The sequence below is a fragment of the Pavona decussata genome, unplaced genomic scaffold, assembly GCF_977016875.1.
Source record: "Pavona decussata unplaced genomic scaffold, jaPavDecu1.1 SCAFFOLD_195, whole genome shotgun sequence".
Taxonomy (NCBI): Eukaryota; Metazoa; Cnidaria; class Anthozoa; order Scleractinia; family Agariciidae; genus Pavona; species Pavona decussata.
Window position 1 is genome coordinate 2,298,961 of NW_028145604.1, and position 23,540 is coordinate 2,322,500.

General features: G+C 40.1%; 2 protein-coding genes and 1 long non-coding RNA gene across 6 annotated transcripts in view; 1 reads left to right on the top strand and 2 right to left on the bottom strand.

The window, feature by feature from the left end:
- Window positions 1-578: 578 nt before the first annotated feature.
- LOC146461733 (uncharacterized) lies at window positions 579-7,344 on the bottom strand. Of its 3 annotated transcripts, none has more exons than XR_014857325.1 (4): window positions 6,770-7,344; window positions 5,035-5,121; window positions 4,388-4,442; window positions 579-810 (listed from the first exon to the last, which is right to left on the bottom strand). It is a non-coding gene; the product is annotated as an uncharacterized LOC146461733 (long non-coding RNA). The 3 variants fall into 3 exon arrangements; XR_014857324.1 differs by lacking the exon at window positions 6,770-7,344 and adding an exon at window positions 5,197-5,259; XR_014857323.1 differs by lacking the exons at window positions 5,035-5,121; window positions 6,770-7,344 and adding an exon at window positions 4,581-4,928.
- LOC146461734 (uncharacterized) lies at window positions 783-22,895 on the top strand. 2 transcript variants are annotated; one of them, XM_085086566.1, is made up of 3 exons: window positions 783-894; window positions 20,106-20,263; window positions 21,007-22,895. In XM_085086566.1, the coding sequence occupies exons 1-3, from the start codon at window positions 878-880 to the stop codon at window positions 22,794-22,796; spliced, it is 1,965 nt and encodes a 654-aa protein (XP_084942692.1). In that variant the 5' UTR covers window positions 783-877; the 3' UTR covers window positions 22,797-22,895. The 2 variants fall into 2 exon arrangements, with proteins under 2 accessions (XP_084942692.1, XP_084942691.1); XM_085086565.1 differs by lacking the exon at window positions 783-894 and adding an exon at window positions 18,220-18,549.
- A 128-nt stretch (window positions 22,896-23,023) lies between these two features.
- The window catches only part of LOC146461735 (man(5)GlcNAc(2)-PP-dolichol translocation protein RFT1-like), a 5,779-nt gene continuing 5,262 nt past the window's right edge, over window positions 23,024-23,540 (bottom strand). The window contains exon 3 of the mRNA XM_085086568.1: window positions 23,024-23,540. This exon is cut by the window's right edge and continues 858 nt beyond it. The gene's annotated coding sequence lies outside the window, so the exon portion shown is untranslated.

Consider the following 23,540-nt stretch of genomic DNA (forward strand, 5'->3'; position numbering starts at 1 on the left):
ACTTTATTCAACACTGCGTATTTCCTCGCAACCAACCCCGATGCTCAAGAAAAACTCCTTGACGCGATAGGTGGGTTTTAGTTCCTGTATGAAAATAGCTTAAGGTGGCCGAACACAGTTTGCGCGCGCTTTACAGATTCTGTTAGTGATGCTATTAAGCGCGCGCTAAGGTTGTGGTACGTAAATACGGCGGTCGATAAAGTGATCCCTCAATTTCACATGAAATGGATAATAAAGGTTAGTTTTGATCCTAAATAACTAAGTTTCTTGTTTCTGGACGGCTCTTTTTCTTTTCTTTCCGAGCAAAAAAGTCATTCACCGAGACCTTTTGCATGCTTTTCAACTTTGTCATGAAACCCAATTAAAGCCACGCATGCGCATTTGACCAAAAAATTGCGACTGGTTGTTTTCGTGGAAATGAACTGTTTTCTAAGGAACCGCTCATTAGAATTTCGTAAAATTTGGCATGAAATTAAAAACGTTTAGACTTGTTGAGATCTTCTTTCTTTTATCACCAATAAGAGTTATATCAGTTACTTTATGTAAAAATTAACTTTCAGTAAATATGAACCACTACCAAGCATTAACCACTTTTATTTTTACGCATGCCGACAATATAATAACAGAGATCCTCATAAAATACTTATACGATTATCCCGGATGAGCCTTGTTTCCTAGATACCATTGTTTAAGCTAAAACAGGTGGAATTGGGGTGCCATATTGACATCTCCACTCGTCGGGCATCTTCTCCAGCATCGCAAATGCAAGCGGCAAATTTTCCTGGATGTTTGAAGGCATTGACAGTGGGCCTGACGAAAGCAAAAGGATGGAGAGTGATCATGAGTGTGCTGCATTGGATTTTTCAATTTTAATGTCATGATGTGCAACTCCAGGTTATAAGACTACTAATTATTGTCCTATAAGAGCGGTTTTCAATTGAGTGTCGAAAGTAATTCCACGTTTGCTTTGGTTTTGCTTTACTTCGCTTAGTGGTTGGCCAGCAAAACACGTTCCACCTTCTCAACCAATCAGCAGCAAAACCAAAACCAATCATGCCTTGTTCGCACCAGTTCTCCCTCGTTTGGCGTCGGTTACATCTATTTACTTCAATTTCTGATTTGTTCATTGCGCTTTTTGCGTCTGTTGTGATTGGCCAGGGTAATAACTTTGGTTTTGGTTTTACGACTCTCAAATGAAAACCGCTCTAATTAAACACTACTTTGTGTCTTGAGAGGTGCATTGATTAACATCGTGAATTTGAAGCCTTTCCTTGGGTCTTAAAAGGGCCTTATGTGAACAGGGTGGGAAAAATACACACTTTGGTTTGAAGGAAGTTAACGGTTTAATGAAGCCCGCTACAAACACCAACCCAATTTCTGAAGATCCCACTCCCCTCCCCCCCTCCCTCTTCTCTCTCCCAGGATACCATGCAACCAAAACGACAAACTGCAACGTGCGAAATCTCGATGCGCAATATGGTTTGAAATTAAACTGGTAGATCTAGACATGCATCCAACCTGGATGAATTTACAGTTCCGTAAAGTGTGGATGGCTTTGATGAATTGTGTTCAAAACAGGCGATAATTGATGTTGAAAACGAATCGTCTAAAAGGAGATTGACGTACGAACTTGCGTTTGTATTGAAGTACCAAGCTGTTTAGATTCTGGCTGACATTTTTGTGTTTTCTCCAGTCGACTTCAATCTTGACTTGCTTCGCTTCTAGCGGTCAAAACTGGACATGCCATCTTACAACTGTGTCTCAACAAACTCTCAACTAACTCCGACTATTCTCAACTAACTAGAATCTTGAATATTTACAATGATTTAAAAATCTTTGGGTTAAGCGATCGAAGTAAACCTAAATATACTTACACGGCCATACAATCCAATTAACGGGTATCCAATGAAAACTGGGACCGAGAACAACAGTTTTAAAAAACAGAATGTTCAAATACAATGATGCAAGCCAATGGGTCGGCAAGAACTCCCAAGCATGTCTATTTAGAGAACTAATGCAAATTAAGACCTAAATAATAAATCAACCAGACGACAGCCTAGAAAACGTTTATGTAGGATAACCTAGATATCGGTTGATATCTATTCGGAACCGGCCTTAAATAAAATTGTTTCAGAAATTGGGATTTAGTCGCAAAGAAATGAAATCCACAATTTTGTTCGGTAAAATGTTTGCTGGAATTTCGTTTCGATGCTAAACTAATTCCTTTCGTTTTCAAAACTCCTTCGGCGAAGGAGCAAATGTGTCGTTAAAAATGGGAAAAAGGGTTAGCCTGGATTTTTCGTGAAACAGACAACAGCTTGTAAATTCGAGAAATAAAATTTGAGTTTCTCAAATGTTCTTAATTCAACTTAAATTATCAGCATCGGAAGAAATCAATCTCTATTCCAATTACACAAACATGTCTTTAAAAGACCGGAAAACAGCGACCTGGTAACACAGGGAACTTTTGACGTATTTTGCTTGAATTAATGTAAATTCTTGTTCGGTTCCCCTGCACGTTTGGATCACAAGTTCAACATGACGGTCACAAGCTATTACGTCACACCACTAAAATAATCAGCCAAATAAGGAAATTCTATTTCCTAACTATAGACACAGTAGGCATTCTGTTAGCCTCGTACCCAGATATTCTCATTAATTCTTCGGCAGAGAACATCTGGTAAAATCCGCTTTCATGTGTCAGGAATGTGACACACAGCACAACTGCATATGCTTAACATTTGTAGCAAAAACACTTTGCCCAAGAATTGCCTAAGATGGATTTTCAATATATCACCCACCGTATTAAAAAAGATCAACGATTTTAAGTTTCTTGGAAAGAAGAAAGCCGTCGCAAAAGTGTTATTGACAATGTTGGCCAAAGTCCGTGCGCTCTATTGCCAAGAAAAAAATTTTTCACAAAAGTTTAAGTCTTTTAACAGAGAGACGACACTATAAAAAAATGTATGTTATGATAATTTATCGCAGTTTAATAAAACTTTAAGTTTAAATCGATACAAGAAACATCTTTCACAGAAAGACTGAAGTATCAACTGAAGATAATTTTTTTATAAGTCATGCGTCTACGCGCGTAGAAAGCAAAGGTGAAAAAGGTTGACGCGACTTACATTGGACGATTTTCTTTCACCAATCAGATAAAAGAACCAATGTACCAGAGGTTTTCCCAAAAGACAAACATCCGGACACGAGAATAGATTTGATAGTGACTGAAAAAATGCCTGTATCGCTTGGGTTCTGTTTATGCTTTTTAAAGGGTGTCATCTATTTTCAGTGTCACTTTGAACATCCAATAAAACATATTTGTACAGACGTAAAGGTCAAAGTAATGGTTCAGTTTTGTTAACAATAACCCTACTAGTGCACAGAAACTAGTATCATTCATCGTTGGCTACCGATGTTTTAGAATAGAAACGGATTACAACTTTTTTTTAGCCCCGGCTGCTCCAAGAGTATTTTTTGTGTTTGAGGAGAGGTCCAAAGTCAAATAATTGAACAGTTTCGACAAACATACAGCAAAATCTCCATGATAGTGCCCTTCTAAGGCCCGTTTAGTTACCGGGAATGGCTTTAATTTGTGAGTTGTTCTTCAGGGCCGGCAACGTCGTGTTTCTTGCAATAGAACAAGCATAGCCGCGAAACCAACAGAACAAGAGGACACATGCAAACTAAAAAAAAAAGCGTCGGAAAGCCACAGAAAGAATTGGCAGTCTTAAGAACTCATAATTTGAAATAAGCCAACGTTAGGGACAGGGCTCCTTTAATTGTATCCACCTTTCAGGACGCAAGCGTATACTAAAATGCTATTTGAGAATTATCGGCTTTCAACTAACAGTATTTTTGGTTTAATTTCGGGATACAACTTAGACGAGCGCTACCTATTGCCCTGACATAACTGGCGAACACTTCTATTCCTATTTTTTGTCTTTATTTCCCTTTTATCTAATCAGTCGAGAACACCATACAAGAATATTCAAAAGGAATATTTCGAATATGTTTTTTTTTTCTCCTTTTAACTTTTTTATCATTATTGTTATTTTTTTTTTTTTCGCTCAGGACAATTTTGGACCGTACTTTAATCTGTTTAGATTCTTTAGTCGACATTTCTGGTCGCAGAAAACTTTTAGGAAACAATGACCGCTCTCCTTGACTTAATAAAGTTGCTGTCGGATTTTCGAGCATCCTGGAGTTTAAAATTGTTTTCTAAAACCCGTTTTTTGTTCCTTGATTAAAAAGAACTATTTTTCCCATGCATCTATCCTTTTAGGTACAAAAACGCCGAAGCCAAAAAGTCAAGTTTTTCTTCACTGTACAATCAAAATTTCCAAAGCGATTCGTTCCTGATAAGAAACTATAATATTTCCTTTACCTTTGTCATCAGTTGATTCGGAATGCTCCTCCATCGCTTGGAGTGGGGCGTTGTCCTGCGCAAAAGAAATATTGAAAATGTTATTAGAGGTAAGTACAGTCGAACCTGTATTAAGCGGTCACCCTCGGGGAATGGCTAAGTGACCGCTTAATACAGCCGCTTAATACAGGTTTGCACAGAATACATCACTTACTTGGTTAAGAAAGTTCGGCGATAAAATGCTATGACAAAGAAGAGCATGGTATTGAAACGGACCAGTAAAACATTAACGCCACGATTGTGCAGCTCATTCGAAACTCAGTTGCCTGGCACGCTACTTGTTACCATATTTAAGTGGTTTCCTTTTACAAAGTGACCGTTTAAAACAGGGCAAGACAAAAGAAACAGCTCACTGGCACTTAGTGTAGGGTGACCGCGACCGCTAAATAGAGGTGACCGTTTAATACAGGTCAGGATTACAGTAATTAAGGGAAGTATTTTTCGGGACTTTGACAACTGACCGCTTAATAGAGGGTGACCGCTTAATACGTTGCCGCTTAATACAGGTTCGAATGTAACAAGAAAAGAAGATGAAAGTTGTCTCTTTAAACAGAGCAGTTGAATGTGTTCATCCTCTCTTGATTTACAATAACAGACAATATATGTACCTCGCCTGTCATAGACATTGTAGAACAGCTCACGACTCTGGAGAAAACGTCAGTATTGGTTGTCTGTTTCAAGCTGAGCACTACTGCCTGAACATTAAAACAAGCAAGAAAATTTATTTAGAAGATCAAATTTCGTGTTATTTGTCATGTCATGAGACTTACTCTGTCGCAATTTTCTCTCTTGTGATGTTGTGATCAGCACGTCTATCCAGAACATGTCCTGAACATGATCACAGTTTGCTTAAGCAGGTTTTCGGATCGGCCCAAATGTGACGTAATAGTGATCAGCATCAAATTTCTCCTTGTAATATCAATGGTTTTTTAAAACCCTGAGATCATGAGAATTAAGGATATGATCACCCAAGACGATTTTCTTGATATTTGAACAACTTCTCTCTAGTAATTTCGTAAGAAAAGTATGGGGACAAGATAGGAGAATTTGTTTTTTAATATTAGGGCTTCCCGTTGCATGCTCAAACGTCTATTTTCATTCCAACTAAATTGCACCATGAAATAAACACCATGGCAAACCGCCAAGAAACGTGTCTTAACTTAAAACACTAGAAAAACTTGAAAGCATCGATGAGCTGAAATCCCCTGATTTGAAATAAGCCGCTGAAATTTCAAAAGGAAAAACTTTTCTTGAGTGTTTTTAATACGGCGAGCTTGCTGCACGTCTTCTTCCACACGGATTACCGCTGATAGTGGACCGCGACCTCTGCAGTAGGCGGGAATTCAACCCGCAGGAAATTGATAACCTTATTCTCCTTTATTTTCGCGGGACTTAAATTTCTCGAAAATTTTCTCGCCACATTTCGCGAGTCTTCAATTTCGCGATCGTGGAGAAAAATTGTGTTTGTAGGGAATTTAATTTCGCGAAATTGGCGATTAAGTGACTTTATTTTTTCTTTTTTACAAAAATTGTACGTTAATCAACAAGCGAAACAAAACCAATATGCTGTCCCTTAGCGGCAGCTGTATTCCTCCAAAAGTCAATCTTACAGTAATAAAAAAAAAAGTCTTCTTGTTCTTCCGAGTCATTATGGAGTATCGAGAGTATCGTTACTGATGAAAACTATCGTCGATCCCCATTGAGTCAGGGAGGTCTGGAAATTCCTGTTGAGGTGATATGTGAAATGGACGATGCACCAAGGAACAGGGCAATAATGGAAAGATTCAAGACACTCGTAACTAGACACTACAAGGAGCCGGGACAGGATTGTCAATTTGACGACTGTACAAAGGATGTATTGGAGGAACTGTGCGAAGATGATTACTTAGATGCTTGAGGCGAATCTTGACACTGATTGACATCTAAAGTTGATAGATGTTAGCTCCTTGTACTAACACGTTGTGTTAAAAATTGTTTAGGACCTTGAAAACACAAATACATGATTTTTCTATGTCCATTAAATTTCGTGAGATCAAAGTTCGCGGTCGTTATTTTTCGCGGGTCTTTAAGTTCGCGAATTTTCTAAAATCGCGAAAATCGCGAATTTAAGAACCCGCTAAAATTAAGGAGAATAAGTTACACCGCGCAAACTGTCATGTTACGTTCACTGGTCGAATACAAATTCAAATGCACGTGTTTGGAGCTACGACGTAACGTGCGAACAAGTTGCTTCAAAGTTTTGGCTTAGTCTAATTGGCTGAAAACAGAAGCGAACTCTCAATTTAATGACCTAGCTATCTACTGTGATGTACTTAGTCGCGGCTGATGCACAAAATTACTTACCACGTGGAGTAGACAGCAGAAATAGCAACATCGCGTTCAGTAGACTGTGGAAGCTAGGCACCTCCTAAGTGCTGTTGTCATCCTCTCGGGTGGGTCCTGTTTATAGAAGTCTGCAGATATGGCGGTCATGCTTCCTCTAAATGCTTCTGAGCCAATATTGATGCGGGACGTTGATACACTGGCAGGCAGTCGTGTATAGTAACATAGGACTGGCTCAACATCATGATGCCAGGACGGCAAAATCCTTGGAAGCTCCTTCAGCTTTCTGATAATGATGCGCAGTTGCACGACTCCTACAACTTCCTGAAAAAAATTCGACTTAAAATATAAACAGTTTTAGTATATGCAAAAATGTAAAGAACTCAAAGCGACTTTGACAAGTTGACACTGATACGGGACGGGACGGGACATCCGTGCACTGGCAGGCAGTCATCAATAGGAACCTCAGATGGTACCTTCAGTACCCTACAGGAGTCTTTCTCGAGCTCTTGGATGAGCGTGCAACAGCACGTGGCATCTAGAACAACCTGGTATAGTTGCAACTCAAAATATGGACAGATTAGTAGCCTGAAGAAAGTGACATGTAACTGAAATATAATTGACAGACTGTGATATGTGGGGGGGGACAGGGGGGTCAGAACCTCCCGCCTCCCGTACCTTTGCCTCCCGCCTCCCGCCCTTTTTCGCGTTTCTCCCGTCCCCTAGTAAATTAGAAGGCTCTAAAACCCGTATTAGTCATAAAGCTGTACCAGGACGTACCATTCGTCGTAGGCCGTTCATTTTTCATTTTTTTACTATATTTATTTTGATTAACGTTAACATTATTGATAGGTTTTGTACTCTGAGTTAATGAAATTTTGACTAACATAAAGACTTTTGCTCTTGAGCCATCGTAGCTTGATCCGAAATAAAATACAAACAGCGGTGATAAACATAATAAACTTGCGCATTTTATGTAACTTGACGTTTCATATTCCACGTCAAGCTAAAATGCGCAAGTTTATTATCTTTATCACCGCTCTTTGTATTTAATTTTTGACTAACATGTTCGTCTTGTTTGACGGTTTAACCATTCTTTCAGTGTCAACAGTCTTAGTCCATCGTGCAGTGTAGTAGTTGTTGCATTTCTTAATTATTCATTTGTTGGGATCATGTAATTCAAATAGGGACATGGCGAGCTGGCAGCCAAACGCCCCAGTTAGAGTTCAGTACGTCTGCCTAATTCTTGGCGCTGTATTGCGGATCCATCGCATTTACTTGATACACTAATTATAATCTTGATATCTTTCTCGATATCCTTACTCCCTAAAACTGCGTGAAAAAATTGCTTTTAGTTCGGGAAAAGGTAAAATGAAACTTTAGGACCTACTTTCAATCCAAGTTTTAAATCTCTGGGTTACTGGTGGTGAATTCTAAGCTCGTTGCTTCTGCTCTGAGGAAAGAATTACTGCATTAAATGCAAAAAAGCGTTCGAAATTAGGCAAACTGTTCATCAAAAAGAAGTCTTCATCAATGTGCCGAGGAGGCGGCACTGATCTCCTGCTACTCCTAATCCTACACCTTTTTTCTATTAAGTCGTTCCTGGTTGCTTCCCGTGCTGTTTGGCTGCCTATTGTGATAGGAATCGATTTTGCCTTGTCCAAAACGAAAAACAGCGTCGTGAAACGAACCACTCCACACTCTCCACGTGCTCATTGAAACAGCATTCTATTCGCAAATTCCCATACACCATGCAGCAAAATCTTTAGTACGGTCCGATTGGCGGTCATTGGGAGCTAACTCCCAAGAAGGTCGTCCATGCCCCAGATTTCTCACTACCGTACTGAAAGATACTAAGAACTACTAAAATGGTCTTTGACGACATTGAATTTTTTTTATATCTCTGATACTAAATTTACAAGACGCGTATGCTCACCTCTTTTGAGACTACTAACAACTTGCGCGGCACTCACACATGTGTTTACATGCCACGCTTGACATTTCATGAGCTATGACGTAACACAATGAAAGGGTTTACAATTTCACCGGAAGCAACCCTGTTTATCGCCTGAGCACGAATTTTTGTGTGCCCTTGGATATAAAATATTGTGTAAAGCCTCGGAGGACGCTAAATGGAGGACAAATCACATTGTAAAACATTGTTGGGTTCTTTTTTTGATAGTATTCTAACGCATTAATGAGTAAAGAAATTCACTGCTTTGTATTGCTCTCCCGCTTCCCGTCCTCTTAGAACTCCCGCGTCCCGCCCTTTCCTCTCCCGTCTCCCGTACCCCTCCCGCCCCCTATTCTCCCGGGCTCCCGCCCCCCTGTCCCCCCCCACTGATATAGTAGATTACGACAGGAATAGAAATAGAAATCCCCACCCAAAAACGTTTTTGCTGATATTAGTCATTTGATGAGGTTGAGTTTCAAGTTTGAGTTAAGTTCGAGCTTGCATTCATAATATTATAGAGTTTATGGTTAAGTGTTGGTTTTAGTGTTTACAGTTAAACGTTTATTTTAGGTTGAAAACCTAGCCTAATTTTATAGTATTTTATCCCGAACCTACATTTAGTGTACTTAAACCTAGACACTGATTTTTAGTATTTAGAGCCTAGCACCCTGCTGATTTAATGCAAAACTATTAAAGCTAGGTATAATTTAGGTTTAATTTCATACGCTGCACCTTAACGTGAACACTTTTGCTCGAACTCAAACTTAAACTCAAATTCAAACTTCCCGCATGTAATCAATTGTCGTCAACCAGCTCCCAGTACCAATTATTTCTTGTCTTTTGATCTATTCTCTCGGCTGCCAAGGCTAGACACCTATCTCGGTGGCCCTATGTCCGATCGAGACAAAATATATTCTAGGCTTCTGACGTGTAACAATTAACGCATGACAATTACGGATAGACAGTAGAAAATTTCACGGGTACCACATATTGAAGCATGTTTGGCCTCAGTTGTTTTGCCTCACCTTTTCTAAAAGTACACTACGGGCTGACAGGCTGACAGTCAAAACACCATGTATGAAGTCACGAAACGGCATACAGCTGTCCACAGGACTGGAAGGAATGTGTCCGCTCAAAAACGAAGACGATGACAGTTGTCTGAAACGTCCCGGGAAATTCTGGTCAAAATTACAATTTGTAAAAAAGCAATTTTAATAGTAAAACTACTCTCGTAGGAGCAGGTTAAATCAATTTACTGTTTTACTTATACTGCTTTTGTTGTCCTACTTGAAAAATTAGATATTTAACTGACGGAGGCTACATATAAGGGTTACAGGTTTGAATCCTGCCCCTGTTTTCAGTCGGAACTTCTAACCTGTATTAAGCACGCTGAACCTGTTTGCACAAGCTTGGTTTGAATCTATTGAGACTACAAACAATGTTCTAATCTTTTGATCCCTTCAAATGCCTTAAATATGAACACAAAACTGTAAGTAGAAAGGTAAATTAGACCCACAATGGTCAACTTGGTTTGAATCTCATTTGATTGAAGCCATGGAACTTGGTCTGCGCTTTTCATGTTGTTAAGCCGTCTTTCTTGTACCCGCCAGAACACAAATAGAACAACAGTGAACCAGTTACCATAATGATCACTTGGGAGTCAATCCAGTCTGATTGATGCTTCACGGATCTTTCTCGAGCTGTCGATCTAGCTGCTTTCAGTTCAATGTCAAATTTAACACAGCACAATTAGTAGAAAATCGAGCCAGTACTTGAAGTCAATTGAGTTTGAATCCTACTTGATTGAAGCTACAGCGATTGTTCTAAGCTTCCAAGCTGCGTTAAATGTGCAACGTAAAATAACAGAATCAGTTTGAATCCCATTGTTAAGGTACTGACCGGTTTTTATAACCTGCTGGCCTGCTTCAAATATCTCAGTTAAATAGCATTAACACAATTTATCAGTACCACAGAGGTCAACTGGGTTTAAATCTAATTAGACTGAAGCTACAGAAAAATTCCTCTAATATCTTGCATGGAATACTGAACATTGGGTTAGAATCCCATTAAGCCAGCTGTCTGTGTTGAGATAACTGCTTCTTAGAGTTTCTACAAAGTACTAAACAGTTGATGAGAATATAAGCTGGTTCGCACCGCTAAACCGGCCATTGGGCTTACACACCATGGGCTGCAGAACTCATTAACACTCGTTATCCATTCCTTGTCATCCATTCTGGTGTAATGATCGAGTCTGAAAACCACAAGGTTGCTTTTGCTATACTTACAGTATGGTGTGCACGCTCCGAAGCCGACGACTGAGTAGCGGTTAGCCTTCAGTTGATAAAAACGGACTCAAGAAGTGGCTGTTGGCAAACATACGTCGCAAGGAATAGGAACTGAAAGACTACAGAATATCATTTGTTAAAACAAGGACAAAAAATAAAATGCGGCTTACCGCTCACGTTCGATACCGTGGATCATAACGTTGCCCAACTTCAGGGCGTGGCATGGAAGACCTTCACCATTGGACACCTGTTACGTCTCAACTGTATTCTCCAGACGGAGGAACTCGAGGATCCTTCTGATTGCCTTAAGTGGACTTGATGTGTCTTGGTTTCACATTGCTAAAAAATGTCAGGCCAGATGAAGAAGAAAAAAAAAGGAAAATTCTCAGGACGTCTTCCGAAGCTTCAGCAAGTGGATCATACAAGTGCCGTGGATCATAACGTAGCTCAATTGCAGTGTGTATATGTGTCATGCGCAGCAAACCGACTGGAGGAACTTGATGAGCCATCTTATCGCTGTAAGTAGACTAAACGCATCTTGATTTCTCATCCCAAGTAAAACAAAAGCCAGTCGTGAAAAAAAAGGAAGAAATTCGGAAGCTTCAGCCGGAATGCGATCACGAAGTACTCTGAAGTCTTCAAAATCCAGATTTGAATTACCGGCCTGAAACTAAAACGTTAGTTGACTAAATAACCACACAAGGACACGAATAAAACACGTATCCAGTCTTTAGTTTGTTTTACAGAGTTTTATTTTGAGAAATGAAGCGCCATTTTATATATGGCTTTTACATTCATGCGACTTTTACTTAGAAAAGTCGCAAATCAAATTGCATCCATTGAATGTCGTAGCTGTTGTCGACGAAAAAGACGTTGAAACTTTTGAAGAAAAAAATCGTCGCTTGTTTCCTGAAACCGAATCAAATGCATCAATTGAATGTCGCAGTTGTTGTCGCCGAAGAAGACGTTGACTCTTTTGAAGAAAAAAATCGTCGTTTGTTTCCCGAAACCGAATCAAATTCATCCATTAAATGTCGTAGCTGTTGTCGCCGAAAAAAGACGTTGACTCTTTTGAAGAAAAAAAATCGTCGTTTGTTTCCTGAAACCGAATCATTTGGTTAGTATTGTTCCTGAAATAAAATAGCTGCGTTAGTACTGTTCAGTTAAGTATGCAGTCGCAGTTTAAGAATAAAGACACAAGACGCAAAATAAAGACGCAAGACACAGTTTTTTAGTTTTATTTTAAGTAGTCGCAGTTTAAGAATAAAGACACAAGACACAGTTTTTTAGTTTTATTTTTCTAAGTGTATTTATTACATTATTTCTTAAAGTAATGTTAATTAAGCCACAGGACCTAAACGAAATATACGACGGGGCGCGCTCCGACATGAAAAATTTAGCGTCCAGGAAAACCGAAGAGTGTTCCTGTGACCGTTAAACGTGACACCCCGAGTAAATGGAACACTCCAGGGTCCCTGGACGTTACACAGGGATCAGCTGTGGCTTGGTATCGAGACAGTTGATACCAAGCTTGAGCGTGTAGCACAGGAACTGTGCGCGAAGCCGAAAACCGAATTGACCGGAATCGTAACGAAAAGACGAAAAAATGATTTTCGAAGGTCGAATGAGAGCGAAAGTTTAAATCGAAATCCGGACCAAACGTTTTATGGAAGATAACATCGTTTCCAACCAATGCTTTCTACGACGATGCGTTTCGGGAGTAACACGGAGGATTTTTTTCAGCAGTGATTGGGAACTGGTGTTATCTTCCAGGGTGATACAGCTTCGTGGCTGTATCACGTGGTTAACCCACGTACCTCATTGCCAGGCTGCTTCTCCACGCTAGAGATCCTCCATGGATTGTGTTGCAATCTCCTGTCGTAGCTGGAGTGAAGGTTGGCGATGTAAGGCTTGAGTGGACGACAAGTCTTACCTGGGACGGGTGCCGGCCGGCCAATAGCACGTTTTCACGGCAACGTCATTCGAATACAACTACCGGGGTCCAATTTATGTGACTGAATTTTTGAAGTTGTCTAAGGCCTTATCCCTCTTAGGCTGCGCAAATACGAAAGAAAGCATCCCTAAAATCTAATCGACTAATTGAAGCAATTTTCTGACTCGAAGATGAAATTGCAGTGGTCGTATCCAAATTACGCCATTGCGAAAACGCACTATTTGATATTATACTTACAACACAGCAGATTTAACATGCGTTGCGGGGAGTTAGCTGTAGCGAAGCGCTAAGCGCACGAATGTAATTCTTAAAAACCCTAATTAGCGACAGTGCTATGAGAATCTTTCCCTTTCCCTGAATCTAGTTTTACTCGCAGAATTTCGCGCGCCAATCTTGAAGCTTGTCCTGCAACGCAAGTTAAAACAGCTGTGATTAAGCTGTAATTATTAGTGCTATATGCTGTCTGCAATGTCTACACTCTTCTTCCTAATTCAAGAAACAAACCAGGTATTTGCACAACAAGGTATTTTGACTACAGCTACTATAATCACTTCAGGATAGATGCGAGTAAGTTTTTTTCATTTCGAGCAATACAGTCATTGCCAGGCTAAAGGAAAATTTAATGTAGTGCGTGGTAGTCAAAATACGTTCATAGTGCAAAAGATTTGATATTACCTTCTTCGGGTCCAGATCCTTGGCACATCGTTTCGATTCCTTCCATCACCGTCTTGGCAACTACCTCGTACCTCGTCTACTTTCACTGACTGCCTTAGCTACCTAAGCTTACCGTTGGTGCGAGATGATCTTTGGTCTTCTTTCTTCGACCGGCCGGCACCAAAGCAGTGCCAATACACAGTGCCAGTGCAGGACCAGTGAAGTCTGAGGGACGTTTCGTACCAAACCAGGTTTGCGAAGACTACATACGCCTACGAGTTGTAGACGTTCTATGCTCACTCGTCCGCAAGGTGCAATGCACGCCTTTCTCATTTGCAGAGAAGACTCCTCCCACGAGGCAAGATCAACAAAGAAACAGATATACGTGAATTCGCTTATGACGAATTGGCTTTCGTATTCGTCTCATTGTCCATGCTGCCATCGAAAGAAAAGCCTTCTAAATGTCTGTCACTTTATCATCCTGAAACTACTGTACTATCTACATTTTTGCTAACTGCTGGACTGCCTATGGCGCGGCTCCAGGTGCTGTGATGATTCTCCATTGTAGATTTGTGGCGAAGGCTACGTGCTTAAACAATTTAAGGTAAGGTCTGTGTATTGTCCCGTGATGCCCCACTAACTATTATAACTCCATTCAGATCGGAGGAACGCAGGGGAGGGGAGGGGGGGGGGCGCTTCCAGTTGGCAACGAGCAAAAAGCCGGTCTGAATAGTGTTATGAAGTCACGAGTTTCCTGAGATCTGATCTACGCTCGCAAATTTGGCGCCAGGCTACCGTCTTTGTTCGTTATCTCCTGCATGAACTAACCTGAATCCGATATCGGTGATTTTCTTGACAATTAGCGAGGCGCTTCAGAAAGACAATAGCCGTCCAACACTGCGAGCCTGGCTAACTATCTACCTTCACTGGAAAAACCATTAAACTTGTAAGGAGTGGCCAAATAAGGTCTCCCTACAACAGCTGAATGGCCTTGCGTCTCCAGTTTACTAAATTCTGCTTTTTAATTTAAGTCTGGTTGAACCTTACGATGTAAAGCCTCACTTTGTGCAGCGCTTGGACTGTCAAGTGAAGCGTGATAGATCAATTGAATTTTGCGCAACTAAGCGGGAGAACGCCACGGAGACGATGATGACGATGACGAAGTGTTACCGAAAATAGTCGACATTGAAACCGATGAAGTCTAGAAAAAAAGTGCCGATTGAAAAAACATCGAACAAAAGACGAATAATTTGAAGAAAAGAAGTACGACTGAATGAAATCCGATACCTAGCCGAATAACCCAACCCACAGGGGGCTTAAGGGGCGGAGCGCGAACCATACCCAGGGTCCCATTAACTAATTAAACTACAGTTAAGTTAAGCCGAATAAGAAGTCCGCGGACTTCTGGCCGAACGTGTGTGTATAAAGTGTGTTTTGAGGTTCATCCAGAGGTTCATCCAGAGCTACTATTTAACCCCCATTCCCAACCCACAAGGAAAAGACTGACCAATGGGCGCCTGCCCATATTGAAGATGTTTTCTTTGCCTTGGTTGGTTGAGGCGAGGCTTAAGGTAGTCTGGCCAATAGGGAACCATGGTTTGGAGGCTGGAACAAGTGTGGCGGCTAAGGTTCCGTTGCTGGTAATTGTATGTACTGTGGTACTGAACAAGACCATTTGCGCGCCATGGGTTTGAAGCTGATCATAAGCGTGAAGACCATTGGGTATGCTGTGACGCTGGATGCATTGGAGCCACGGATATTCAGGATATTTCACTGTAATGTTGGAGCGGCAATGTATTTCGCTGCGACGTCTACTAAAGAGGCCCAGAAAACTGAAATTAAGAGCAAAATATAATTTCAATATATTGTTACCGCACCATCACCAAACAATTCAAACCGTTGTCTAATTTATTTACTTAGGGTACCTATATTTTTAAAATAATATTTGAGAGTCTTGAGTCTGCCCTACATTTATTTGTCATCCTTAAAACGTTTGGATAAGGCGCTATATTATTATTATTATTATTATTATTATTGTTATTATTATTATCCGCATATATTTTGAAGAGTCTAATTAGTCTAATTACTTTAGGCTGCTCAAATCATTATTATTATTATTATTATTATTATTATTACAATACACTTGAGCTAAGGTTTTGAAGTAGTACACAGTTTTGCTTTTGAACTTCACCTGGATGGACTGATCTTTCAAAGGGCAGGACAAAGTTTCTTTTGCACGGTGTACCTTTGTGTATAAATCGCCATTGATTCACCTATGTATTATGTAATTTTAGTTAACGTTGTGCACTTCCGTTTGACTTTCAGCATTTCATTGGAAAATGAAGTTACCGTTTTGATATCCACGAAAATTTTCAGGCCAAATGCCCCATAAAAAATTAGCTGAAATTAAACCTGTTCACCCTCAGTACATACTAAACCGCTACATTGCTCCTGTTGCTCTGAGCTAGAGCAGCAATTCTTACATTTCACTAATTTCTGGCAAGATTTCCGCACAGCCCCATACATTAATTATGTATACATTTTGCGACTCATACTCTGTTCTTACTCGTTCTTTATGTAAGAGGGTTAGTATGACATTGATGTTAATGTTGGGGCTGTGCGGAAATCTTTTACAATTTTTTAGGACGTAAAGCAATGAAAGCAAACATAGTTTTTCATTTTGGGTGTAGAATTAGAACAAGACTTACCTTTAAATTTCTATGGCTTTAAAAGCAGTGAACTCAGTGTTGTTGTTCGCAAGTGCCGACTTGACAGCGTGCTTTGTACGGCAACTTAAACTCTGAATTTTTTTCTCTAGCTCAGGACTTAAAATTTCTGCAAAGAATAAGAAAACAAGCTTAAATTTCAATCTACAACGGTGCAAATCAAATGTTGCAATGAAAACTGAAGCGAACAAACAGGCCGGAGAAAATTGTAAATTCACAGAAGCAAATCTGATGAGATTTCTTTGACATGCATGCATGTACATGTGTGAAGGAATAAGATAAAACGACGCAAAATGTTTAAACGTGAAAACTACAACTGACCTGTTATCGTCCTCTACACTAGTCTTCAAATGTGCTGCTGAATTCACGGTGCTCTACTGCTATTTCCATCGATATTTAGTCCGGCGAACGAAGGTAGATGTGTTTCTGTTCAACGCAGTTCGAGTTGTGTGCCAAAAAAAAGTCAAATTTGAATAAATTTAAACAAGTTTCAACGACGAGTTTGGAAAGCGCGCTACTTCATCCCACGTGCATCATACTCTTCTCTGATTGGCTCATCGCATTGATTACTAGTAGCAACGCACGACTTATCGCAACGCACTACATTACACGAAGTGCACGTGAATTGGTGCTCATCATATCACTTTAAATATTCACTGAAATTAGCGCTCTTTTTAGAAAAAATTTTCATTTTAACTAAAAAACTGAGTCGAGTTTTCGCTACTCGGAAGCAACAATCCGTCCACGTTTTATTACCAGGCAAAGAATTAGGTTTCCTTCGTGATCGGCAAAGCCAACAGCAAAATAAAAAAAAGGTCGAAAAATATACTGTATGGATAGTATTAAGGTCAAAACTTGGCTAGACCTACGGTGGCCACCGTACTTAACGCGATCAAATGAAAACCATGATGGGCGAATCACCGGTGGCGAATCGTACCTATTTGAAAAACCCCGCCGGTTGTCTATATTACAGTGAAATTCCGGAGGGAGAGGGGTTCTCCTTTAAATAAGCCATATAGGCATGTGGAACCCCAAGAGGTAAGGTTTCTGAGCCGTTTGGTCTAATTAAATCCGATATTTTTTATGAAATTAAAACCAACGTTAAAACCAGGAGTTATGATTTATTGCAAAATTTCACTGCTGGTGTGGAGAGCAAGGATTTTCAAACATGATTCGTGGCCATGATTGCCTATCGTCCATAAAGTGAAACGTAAAACCCAAAGAGAAATTGAAAAGGATCTGGGATCTATTTCCGTTTCGCTCGGTAAACCATTCTCGCAAGAAACGCGGCCCGAGTTTAACGAAAGCATAGATCATGTAAAGGAAGTGGTCAAAACTACTATACTCGAGCGGGACCCATCAAAACACCCTTCCTCAACCTTAAAGAACGTGTCTCTATTGCCACCCCTCTTTCCAGCTGTAAAAAATAACGATCAGACAAACCTCACTTTTCTTGTTTATCTAGCAATGCTGACTCTTGCTAGCTGAATACGTCTGTGTCAACTCAAATTTTAAAGCCGATAAAATTTTGTTGGAATGTTCATGAAACAGGTGGTGTCTTCGATAACCCCCCTACCCCAGACAAGGTGGGTCCTCTTTGAACAAACTTGTTATGAGCCGAGAAAATAAGAACGTTGGTAAAATCGGACTTGATCTCAGGTTATGATTGACTGAAAAATATAAGTCGTAAAAAGTATAAACCATACGAAACCAGTTTACTACTTTGTCCCGAGCCAAAACTTTACTCAGGCTCCAAAGTTGGGGCCACATATCACGAATTTCATAAAAGTGAGTCTTTACTCTGGCATTGAAGTTTTTCAGTAATGCGATACTAATTAAATCGGATGAAGAATCTTGCGTAAGTAAATCAATAAAATGTCATTATTGTCCTTGTCCAACACTGACCTCCTGTATGCAAATTAAGTTAAGTTGTTTGACTTTCTTCAGACGCCGGTTTGAAAATCACAAACAGCGCAAACTCGAACTTTTGTAGGTCAACCCCAAGGCGATCAAATGTATCACAATTCCCGATCAAGAGTCGATCGATAAAGTCTGATCCCAGACAACCATGCTTTTGTCTGCGAAAACATCAAAGAATTTACTACGGTCTAAAACGTCAGTGTTCATTGAATTCCTACTTCACTGCGAAAGAATTTTCAGCCTATGAACGATTTATTTTTGATATCTTGATCTCAGTTGAGGATGAAAGCGGCCACAAACGAGACAAGGTAAGTGTGAAGTTTTACAAATTATAGAAAGTTGTACAAGGCTGGCTGAATATCGCCCCTTGATGACTGTAACTGGTGTTGAATAATATAAACGGCGTTTGGCATGGGGGGGAATTGGATCAGTTGAAGTAGTCCGCCTCCCACTTTGGACGACTAGTTGAGTATTGGCTGCCGTTAGGTTTGGCGCTAGAACAATCATTTTGGCCAATACTAAAGTTTAAGAAAACTTTAGTATCGCTTTATACTAACAGCTTGAGAAAACTTGAGACAAACAAGATTGGGTAATAACTAAATGTGTATCAAGAGTGAGTAAAGAAAACGGCATAAACAAATACCAGTCAGTATTTGTATTTAGAACATGTTAAAACATCCTCGTATCAAAGAGCAAATGACAGTATTTCGTATAGATCAGCTCGCCGCCATATTGCAAGACCTTCTTGGGTTTCTGCCTATATACTGTACTTACCTTATTGAATTGCTGCCTGATCGAAACGGCCCCAATTCCTCTTCGTCTCCATTTCCACAGAAAGTAACGAAGGAAGCAAGCACTGGGAAGCAAGGGCCTTCAATCATTCTCTTGATTGATAACAGAAAATTAAACGATGATGGTGTTTTGAGTCAGTTTCTTAAAATCTGTGATGCTGTGTCAAACGACTGTTTGGTTTTATCGAGTGCGGAGATTCAGTCGAGCGTTAGCCCTACCGTTCAGGGTGAGTCCGGGTTTAATCCGAAAAAATAAACAACCGTTTACTTTTGGAATTTTAAATACGGTATACACTTGTTTTTCATAAATCTGCTCTTGACAAAAGCGACATTCGTCTCGCAACTGTTTACCCAAATTTTCAGCCTCTGTTGGGTTCGAGAATTTGTAGAGAACAATGAGTTCTTATATTTGAAACACTAGTTTCCGCTAAGTGCTGGCTAAACTAGCAAACATCGGCTGCAGAAACGGGTTTTTCTTCTAGCGGAACGGGACGTATAAAATAGGAAGCGACGATGGCCGTTTAACTGTGTTAGCCTGCGATGGAATTGAGCAAGCAACGATTGTTAAGTAGATAAACTTACAGTTTCTCCGCGTGGAGATGGGCAAAAGACGGACTATTAAGTTTGTCTGTCAGTGGCCGTCTTTATATGAAGGAGTTAGGTCCGATACGTCAAATTCAGTTTATCGTAATCATTTCATCATAATCATCAGCTCCTTTTCCCGCTGAAGAAAGAATCGGAAAATCTAAGCTGCAGGAAAACTGCCAAAACTCGTGGAGTCTAAGGGCGCTTTTCATTTCCTATAGCTGGTCGGCGAGTTCAATAATTTTGCTAACGGAATGCACCAATTTGAAGGCCAGTTTATACGACACTTTTTTTTAATTGCTTTAAAATGACGCACAATACTCTTAGAATGTGCTATTTTGAAGAATTCGAAAAATCGGTCCTTCAAATCAGGTACACTCCATTTGCCGACCGGTCTGGCCGGCAATTTCTGACAAATGGAAAGCACTAACATTAACTGGGTAGTTCATAATCATGGCTAACCCTAAATTTATTTTCTCTTGTTATAGGAAAACAGGTAAAGGTGGGCTTATAAATGAAAGACAACGTAAAATACCAGGAATCGCCCCATGTCGCCGAGAATTTGTTCCATTTTTGGGCCTCATTCTTGTTGTTTTGGCAATACTTGCCTATTATCTTGGAAGGACCCAGAATATTACAATAAGAGGTAAGAATCAAGGTTTTTTCTTAGATTCGTTTCTTGTCACTATGGGGAAGGGATTTAACAAGCTACTTAAGATTTGTTGAGGCCCGTTTTACTTGCCAAAACTGCAAATCACTACTTTGCCGGCTTTTCAGGAGTTTACAGGAAAAATCATTTGAAAAAACCTAGGAGCGAGAAACTCCGGCTGAGCAATCAGAGAAAAGTTAGAAAACACTTTTTTTTTTCAACCAATCAAGAGAAACTAAAACACACGCAAATTGCCTTACGCATGTTTTCCCGCGCTTGGCACGGGCCACGTGTTTGTGTGTGGAGTTTTTATTGCTTCATTCAGTCGTGTGATTCACGTTTGCTTGTTTGTTTAAGGTCATGTTTCAGTACACAGGACAATTTTTAACGACAGTTTTAACGCGACATAGCGTCTGGCCAACTTTTAAAGCAACGTTTTGTTGCGATAAAGGGTTACAAGTTTTTGCGGACATGTGTCGGCCGCAACAAATTGCTTGTTAAAAATCATCCGCGCGCTATGTTGCACTATAACAACTTTTAACGCAACAAAATTGTTCCTTGTAATTACCCTGGTCACCCTGTCGAGACGAAAAAATATTACAGTTTGTTTCACTTGGTAAAACACCCAAGAACAGAACCTCACGCAAGGGTAAACAAGAGCACTAATCAACAACAAATTATGACTGCATGATCCCAAGTTAGAAATAAAGAAAGCTTAAGTTTTCCTTTCCCTTCAACAGGACACCTTGTAAATTTAAAAGCTGACACCGTTATTCAATATTATGGAGACGTCAGAAAAAGTGCGGAAGTCAAAAGATACACAGCGAAAGGGGCAATACACGGAGAAAAACTGGACAAGGTGGAAGAAAATGCTACGACAAAGAACTTTGAAATATCTCAAGCTAAAGAAGAATTAAATGAAGATTCTAACACTAAACTGCGAGAAGGAGAACAAACACAAAAGAGAACGAGTGCAAACACGGACGCCTTGCCGTTGTCAAAAGAAGTGCAGACAAAAAAGAGCCGAAAGAAGGACTTTTTCATTTCAACAACTAGAAAGACATCAGGAAAAGCTTTTCTCAAGGTTAAGTCAAGACCACAGGTTAAGAAATCGTCTTCTGAAAAAGCGACTCAAAATGTAAAAGATCTAAATGTTCAGTCCACATCTTTGGGTCAAAACATGCCAACTCTGTGGAGAGAGAAGTTTAATTTTGATAGCTGGCAACAAAAGAGGACGATGGAAATTTGTGGAACGGGTTGGCAAGAAAAGTATCGCAAACTTCATGCAGATATCCTGAGTAAACGCCGCAAAGAGAAATATTTGGTGTATTTATGCCCTGGTACCAGACAAGGGTGCTGTGGCTATGGAAACCGGCTCAGAGCCGTGGTCTCTCTGTTCTACCTGTCAATTCTGACTGACAGGGCTTTCTTGATTGATTGGCGTGCGCCTGAGCCAATAGAAAACCATCTGACGCCACGAAACATCCAATGGAATTACTCGGAACCCATTGACGTGTGCACGGGACTCCAAATAAGGAGGCACTACTGGGGAACAACGAAGACTGATATCAGAGAGGCTGAGGGGTGGATTATACAAGACAGCAGTCACTTTAAAAAGTGGTTAACCACGACTGACTTGGAAAAATACTTCGACTGGCCAGTTGAGGAAATATCTACAATATGGTATTTTTCAGAAGGAGGGATTACGCTAAATCCGTACTTAATGAAACGCGCCAAAAAATTGGGAATCAAGCCTTTGATTTCTAACACGCCGAAATACAATCTTATAGGCTGCGCATTCGATTTCTTGTTCTCGAAATCTGAGGCTGTGACGTTGAAACTCAACGAAATGAGAAAACAGCTGGGGTTTGATGCAGGGCCGGTTATTGGAATACACATTCGAACGGGAGATGATCAGTTTGATTATTATGCATCTGACAACGAACGATCATCAAATGCCAAAAATACTTCGTATCTTTTAAAATTCTTTGAATGCGCGCGAAAGGTAGAAAACGAAATCTTCACAAACGGAACATCGAAGGTTCGATGGTTCGTCTCAACGGACAACACAGAAGTCAGAAAATTTGCCGGGGAAAGTTTCTCTCGCAAAGTCATAACTTCTAATTTAACGATTCAACATTTGGACATCCTTTTTAACACGTCAATTCTTAATTTTACTGCAGAATGTAACTACACAGATAGCAGTAACACAACACTTGTTTGCTACAACGTTGAAATATTTAATGTTACGGCTTATTGCTTAAACCGCACAAATAATTTACTGGGAGATGAAAATAACTCCACTATGAATGAAACAGGCCTTTTTACCGAAGGTATAATTGCCATGTTAGTGGACCATTTTTTATTGGCCGAGAGTGATTTTCTTATCTTGTGCGACAGCAGTTTTGGTTCCACAGCGGTCGGCTTGAGCATGCGTAACACCGATAGCTACACTTTGGCCGATCGAGGTTGCGTTGATGTAGCGTCAGCTCAGAAAAAGACAAGGTTGAGATATTTTGGACGGCGATAACATCTTGGTACAAATACGAGAGTACCACATTTTGCATGGGCAAACCCCAGCCCACCCCCTTCCGCGCACACACAGAATAGGAAACACGGATGAACGGGGTTCAGCTTTTGGGTGTGGCTATTTTGGAGGCCTGGCCTAACATGGAGAGAGATATGTATGTGACAGTGATTGAGTTGGAGTCTGAAGTTTTGTCATGTATAACACCAACATCGGAAACGTCAAACAAGTTTTCATCAAACTCCATCAGGTGGAGTATTTATTGTGCCCATAACACTGTTCAGTATCATAATTTGACATAAAATAAACTTTCGAGTGAACAATAAAATTGTTACTCCATTTTGTTAAATTCAGCTAATGACATAAACTCTCATTCGATTAAAGATTAAAAAATTGATACAAAGAAAATGTATTTAAAATATTCTGTTATTTTATATTACAGTTAACTTGGTAGAGTGGAGAGGCGCGTTTCTCGAAAGTCCCGGTAACTTACCGGGCCCGATAAGTACATTTTTTAAATGATTTTTTGCCGATTACACAATGATTACAGACATGGTACTTGGCCAATGTTTTCATAGCATTATAAGATTTTAAAATTTAGTATTCAAAGCTAACAAAAATTGACTTCTGTTATGAAACATTTATCACCAAAGACATTTATCGGGCCCGGTAAATTACTTGCAAATGGACTTTCGAGAAACGGGCCCCTGGGCCCCTAATAAGTTGGCTAAAGGAGTCTTCAACATC

What these genes read in the sequence shown, in the direction of transcription:
- LOC146461734 (XM_085086565.1), top strand. Translation starts at nt 18,524, where the DNA reads ATGAAAGCGGCCACAAACGAGACAAG. An exon ending in GCGGCCACAAACGAGACAAG is followed by an intron (nt 18,550 to 20,105) that starts GTAAGTGTGAAG and finishes CTCTTGTTATAG; the next exon opens with GAAAACAGGTAAAGGTGGGC. An exon ending in CCAGAATATTACAATAAGAG is followed by an intron (nt 20,264 to 21,006) that starts GTAAGAATCAAG and finishes TCCCTTCAACAG; the next exon opens with GACACCTTGTAAATTTAAAA.